This window comes from Sinocyclocheilus anshuiensis, unplaced genomic scaffold (assembly GCF_001515605.1).
Source record: "Sinocyclocheilus anshuiensis isolate Anshui unplaced genomic scaffold, SAMN03320099.WGS_v1.1 scaffold680, whole genome shotgun sequence".
Taxonomy (NCBI): domain Eukaryota; kingdom Metazoa; phylum Chordata; class Actinopteri; order Cypriniformes; family Cyprinidae; genus Sinocyclocheilus; species Sinocyclocheilus anshuiensis.
The window spans coordinates 936,791-943,705 of NW_015555783.1; the positions used below are offsets into that span (position 1 = coordinate 936,791).

The 6,915-nt window shown below is 33.1% G+C and overlaps 1 protein-coding gene across 3 annotated transcripts in view; it reads left to right on the forward strand.

The window, feature by feature from the left end:
• grb14 (growth factor receptor-bound protein 14) overlaps positions 1–6,915 on the forward strand; it is a 77,120-nt gene that overhangs the window by 59,322 nt on the left and 10,883 nt on the right. For all 3 annotated transcript variants that reach the window (XM_016468881.1, XM_016468880.1, XM_016468882.1), the window contains 3 exons: positions 3,715–3,836; positions 4,261–4,335; positions 5,342–5,479. In XM_016468881.1, coding sequence (XP_016324367.1) covers positions 3,715–3,836; positions 4,261–4,335; positions 5,342–5,479 — 335 coding nt within the window. The remainder of the gene's footprint in view (positions 1–3,714; positions 3,837–4,260; positions 4,336–5,341; positions 5,480–6,915) is intronic.

A 6,915-nucleotide genomic window follows, 5' to 3' on the forward strand; every position in this document is an offset into this window, starting at 1 on the left:
TTATTTTTTTTCAAATAAAGCCAAGGTAACACTCATTTTACATACAGCACACAATGAAAATGATATGAATATGACAGTGGGCAAATGAATAAAGTGCAGCATAATTTGAAATCGGGAATTTAATGTTTAAAGCATTCAATTTGCACGGACCGAAAGTCATGCAGAGAACACGTGATCATGCAGGTCACATGCACACTTCACAAGATCTCACAACTGGATTCGACTAAGTTTGCAAGGTTTGTGAAATTAAATTGTCATTAGCCATTCAAAGATTTGTTTAAATGATGTAAATGTGTATTTGCTGAATGCTGATGGCAAACGAGAAAGTATTATAATGTTTGCCTTTCTATTGCTAATAATATAAAAGCAATCGTTATAATACTTTTTGTATACATTTTAATTCCTTTGTTTAACAGTTCTGATTATTAGACATTATTAGACTTCTATCCGTATTTAGACAGAACTGTTGACGACGACAGCGAACAAGAGGGAGAATGTGAGCACTGTGTGCTCAGGCGCTGCCGCTCTCAGCGCCATCAAAATAAAAGTTTGGTGCTCCGTCAAAATAAAAGTCCCGCCTCGAACGCATCGGCCGATACCGATATTTGAAAAATGCCAAATATCGGCCGATATATCGGCCTTGGCGATATATCGGTCGACCACTACCATCCATCCATCCACACACTGATCCGCCCTAACTTTCCTCGATGCACTGATAAGAGTTCATGAGCACAGTAGTGATGTCTGATTCATAGATTACTTGTTCTTTTGAGTTCAGTCTTTTCAATGAATCAGTTGATCCAGTTCACAAAGCCGGTCTGAATGATTCATTCATGAGTCAATTGGTCTCTTAGTTCCAGCTAGATCAGAACTGATTTTGATGCATTATTTAAACACAGACTTTGCACGCAGGTTTCCAGAGCAGGTTTCCATCTGCTCACATTCTAGCACGGCGTTCCTCGTCCCGGGGTTAAAGACACCACCTGCATTATTTATCTTCTCGGTAACCTGTCTCATTGCAGGAGTTTCAGTGCTAGTGCGAACACTTGGCAGGACCTCCATGCAGAACAGGCCAAACTGGGATCTTGAAACATGTTATTCCCTACTGAGTGAAACCACAGAATTGTTGGTGATTTTAAAATGTTATTTACATTTTAATATTGAAGTGATTTTCATGTATTTTCATGCACTTTTTATTGGGTTAATAACTTTCCTAGAGATGCTGTCTTTGATTGTACAGTACTGTGTTCAATTTGAATGTGGGATGTGGGCTATTCCTACTTTGATATGCATACAGAAACAGAATTGATGTTGTTTAATGATCAACAAAGTAATAAGAACAATTTACAGAGGAAACATAATGCCATGCGGTGCTAGAATTTGTTGAGAGAGGATAGCTTGCACATCTTTTTATGCACATACTAAACAGGTTTTATTACATTCAAGTTTAAACTTTTACTGTAAACAATGATATTATCAACAAGTTGATATGTTCAAATGTTTTTCCATTACTTTAACTGATCAAAAATAAAAGTTCACCAATTTCAAGATTCAATTTCAATTTTAAGTTAGTGTAATATAATTTAAGTTTAAATTACTTGTACAGTCAGTTTTATTATGCTCAAAATTTTATGGCAGCTTAATTTGTTGTTTGACTAAAATGACTTGAATCAGATCTGATATCTCTGACTTCAGACTATATACTTCCATTGTGCTCGGAAAATGATGTATCGGAAACAGAATTGCTACATTTTGCTGTTCTCAAGTTTTCAACAAAAATAGCAATATTTAGCAGAGTAAAAATTCTGCCACACACTGCTGAAATTTGATCAGAGAGGATCATTTACTGTGAATTACACATCTGTCTATGCAAACACTTGCTAAACATTTGGTAGGTTTTTTTAAATAATTGTTATTATTTTTATATATATTTTTTAATTTGTTCTTGTTTGTTATTATAAAGCTACTAAAATACTTTTTATTGCTTAATGTGTTGTTTGACTAAAATGACTCAAAATGATTGTCTTTTAAGCCTTTACCCTCTAAATATCATTAAATACGTAAATATTGAGATATATTGTACAGAGCCATGCAGGAAAAAAATAGTATAGGCTAAATCGTGTGCACGATTTACTATTTCGTTCCCTCGATTTATAAATTGTGCGCACGGTTTACTATTTCATTCCCTCGATTTATAAATTGTGCGCACGGTTTACTATTTTCTTCCCTCGATTTATAAATTGTGCGCACGATTTACTATTTTGTTCCCTCGATTTATAAATTGTGCGCACGGTTTACTATTTCGTTCCCTCGATTTATAAATTGTGCGCACGGTTTACTATTTTGTTCCCTCAATTTATAAATTGTGCGCACGATTTACTATTTTGTTCCCTCGATTTATAAATTGTGTGCACGATTTACTATTTCGTTCCCTCGATTTATAAATTGTGTGCACAATTTATAAATCGAGGGAACGAAATAGTAATCGTGTGTACGTTTTAGTACATCGAGGGAACGAATTAGTAAATCGTGCGCACGATTTATGTATTTTTTCTTGCATGTCATGTGCGGGGCTCCGTAATATTGAATGTCATCAAAAGGCTGAAAATTTAGATGTAATTTTTTTCGCCAAGCTCCAGGTGAAACCAAGAATTGAAGAGAAACAGCATGGCGATGACGTATAGCTCATTTGGTCAAAGCCAATGCAAACAGCATTATTGCAGTATTGCAGTGAAGATCTGTCCGTTCACTGCAGTAACGCTATGGGAATTAATTAGTATGACATATAACAGTAGTCTAACTCTTCCAGATGGCTGCTTCTAAACAGATGCTTTCCATTCAGTCATTAAACATGCATTTAGGGTTGCAGGAGCTGAATAATATTTAATGATAAAGTGGAATAACGAGCTCCCCCACACATCACTCTCATTACTATTGAAGGTTGCTCATTATCAAGGCATAATTTTTGAAAAGAGTGTTAATAATTAATCTGTCAAGCCCACGGTGAAGTGGGATGGTAAAACTTAGAGCTGGAAACAAACGAGGGCAGTAAAATCTCATATTATTAATGAAACAAATTGTTCGGACTCTAGATTCTGATTGGATAAGCCATGTTTAAATCTATAAAATGCCGATAAACACACACCTGTAACTGCATAATAAAGGATTTCTATTGTAATATATTTTAAAATGTAACTTATTCCTGTAATTCAAAGCTGAATTTTCAGCATCATTACTCCAGTCTTCAGTGTCACATGATCCTTCAGAAATCGTTCTAATCAATAAGCTGATTTCTTATTATCAATGTCGAAAACAGTTGTGCTGCTTCATATTTTTGTGCAAACTGATACTTTTTTTCAGGATTCTTTGATGAATAGAAAGTTCAAAAGAACGGCATTGATTTGAAATAGAAATTCAAATGAATAGATTTTTGTAACATTATAAATGCCTTTACTGTTACTTTTGATCAATTCAATGCATCCTGTTTTTGTCTTCATAAACTTTTATCAAAATCTAATAATTCACTTTTCAAGTTACAAAGTCCCAGCCTACATTTTTTTCTTGTTAAATATCCACTTTTAATTGCATTATGTTAATAAATGGGTTACACATTTTACTTTATGTTCTTTAATGCACATATTGTGCTTTAGTGCACATGCATGGTTCATAAATTCATAAGCATGTACTAAACTAACTCTTGTTTGTGATTTACAGAGCGAACCATAGAAGACCATGAGTCAGTAATGGAGGTTCAGTCAGGCTGGGGAATGGACTCACACTGCTGTCTGTACTTCAGGAAGAATTATGCCAAATACGAGTTCTTCAAGAAGCCTCTTGTAAGTGTGTGCGTGTGTGTATCGGGACACTTGCAGCCCTGCTAATGTATAATTGATTTGCTGAGGTTTAGCCAAACATCCAGGGTTACCTATTCAAGGTCATTAACGATTGAAACAGAGACACATAATAGGGCTCTTTAATTGTACTGGTTAAGAATTCAAGGTAATGCCTAAATAATCAAGTACAGATCACTAACTCCTGTGATTTTAAAGGTCACGGATCCTAATACCAGATTTAACAAAGGTGCTTTAAGTGGTTTCTTTTATAGTATCTGTCAAATGCTTCTAATACCTGACAGATTTAATTGAAATAGGTGAAATTGCATGTCTCTATTACAGAAATAGACAGTAAACAATAAAAATGATATGAAATTTACCTCAAAATGTTGGAGATTGTATTTATACAGTATGTGGGTCATTGCAGGACTTTTTCCCAGAGCACATGGTGTCTATATCCAGTGAAACCAATGGAATCATGAGCCACTCACAACTTATACAGGTGAGCATCTTCATCTTATGCTGTCATTATTATTAAAGGCGTACAGAGTCATTGTTTCTTCTGCTAGTTAGTTCTTTTGGACATTATACAGGCACATACACAATGTGGATATAGCATCACACATACTGTAAACAAGAAATAAACGTTTTGTTACAACGTTCACAAGCATATGTGTCATATAATCAGGGTAGGTTATATTTCTCTCTAAAAAAACAAACAAACAAAAAAAAAACGAATAGGTAAATAAATAAATACAATTTTGCTTCAAGAAAATGAGGACCATTAAGAATTTTTTCTTTTGTGGCGTATTTTTTATTTTTATTTATTTATTTTTACGTTTATGCTTATATTTATATTACAAACACTCAGTACCATAATACATTTTACTTTATTGTAATTTGTATATATATTTTTGTAAATAATTTGTATATTATTTTATTACATTTTTTAAATAAAATAACACTATTATTATTAATAATTTCTAATAGTTGCTTTAGTATCACTTTTTATTATTATTTATTATTTATTTTATTTTTTTCATTTAAGTCATTTTGTTGTTTGTTTTTGTCATCGTTATTATTATTTTTTAATAAGTCTGTGTAGTTTTTATTAATATTTATTTCAGTTTTAGTTAATTTAGTACATATGATTGCAGATGAGAAATGTTGCCTTGGCCACTTGCTGAAATATAATGTTTGTTTTTTTAATATTTTATTTCAGTTAAAGTTATTTTTTTTTCTAGTAACAACATTTTTTTTTTAATTGTTTTACATTTAATTAACTGTAATAACCCTGATCGATAGGTAAATTCAGGTTGTATTAAAAATAATAATAATGAAATGAATAATTAAAGGTAATACATTATTATTATTATTATTATTGTTGTTGTTGTTATTATTGATAGTTCCCATTGTAGTTCTCACTGTAATTGATTGAGAATTTTTTTGTTTAGGTTTATTTTTTTTTTGTAAGTTTGAGTGTGTCGTATCTGATGTTTCTCCTGCAGACCTTTCTCAGCTCCAGCTCTTGTCCTGAGATTCACGGGTTCCTTCACGCCAAAGAGCATGGCAGGAAGTCGTGGAAGAAGTTCTACTTTGTGTTAAGAAGATCAGGACTCTACTTCTCCAACAAGGGCACATCAAAGGTGGGTGGAGATAGGTCACGTTCTGCTCTCCACCTCTGATCTCAGTGCCACAGAGTCTGCAGGGATTAGCTTTAATCGTTCACAATACCACTTGCTCTTACTATTAGAATTCACCTTAAAGGTGAGCTGCGTGTCTGAAATGCGTTTTGAGTTGCGAGATTATGCTGAATATCACGGGTTCATTCAGGTGCTGAGGTTCAGACTCTTATCTGATGAGCCTCGTTACTAGATGAGATATAGTCAGATCTAACAGTGCAGCTTTATAGGGCTTAACTCAGTAAAACTGGTCGAGCCGGATTTGTGTAACACTCCTGGTATGCCAAGAGCTGAACCCTTCAAAGTCACACAACAGGTGAGCTGTGTACTCGCACACTACTGTGCCAGCCTGCTCTGCCCTCGCTCTTTTGCTTTCCCTTTTTTTGTTGTATTTGCCACAATAGAGCTTTTGTTCAGGACACAAGAGGAGCTCGCTGGTTGGTTCTATGGGCACTTTTACAAAATAAACTCTCATAAAACACTTTTCATGCTCTCATTACTATATTTATTGTGTCCACAAACACTGGGCATACTGTATATGCATCAAAGGAGAATTCTGTGAGATTTTTTTTCACCGCATTTAAGCATTTTTGGATTGAAAAGCGTGGCATCTTTGCTTTGTCTTTCTCAGGCAAGTTTCATAGCTGGCGTTTTATGTATCTTAAATGCATATGGTAGTTTTCAAAATGTAAGTTATGCTGGCTCATATTGATGTGGATACAGCATCACACAAAAATAAGAATAATAACAATAAATTATATTAAAATACTAGAAAATGCTTCAAGAAAATAAGGACCATTAAGATTTTTTCTATTGTGTTTTCTGTTATAATTTATGTATAATTGTTGTTAAATGTTAAATTAATTGTTACCCTGGACCACAAAACCAGTCATAAGGGTCTTTTTTTCATTTCAAGCTTTCCATTGATGTATGGTTTGTTAGGATAGAACAATATTTGGTCGAGATACAACAATTTGAAAATCTGGAATCTGAGGGTGCAAAAAAATCTAAATATTGAGAAAATCGCCTTTAAAGTTGTCCAAATGAAGTTCTTAGCAATGCATATTACTAATCAAAAATTAAGAAAATAAGGATTTTTTTTCTATTGTATTTTCTATTATAATTTATATATAATTAAAAAAATTTTAATAAAATGATATTATTAATAATTATTGTAAATGCGCACAATTATTTTCATTGCTAAATTTGGCCAAATAGCAGCTTGACATTTAATCAATTTTTTCACAAGTGAAATTTGATATTCTCTCAAGCGTTTCACTGGCACTGTCATATTAACTTAAAAAACATATTAGAAACAAAACTGTCGGTCATGATGGAAATGACGTAACAACTGGGACAGTCATAATTGGTGTTAAAATGATGTATTACATTTTATTTAA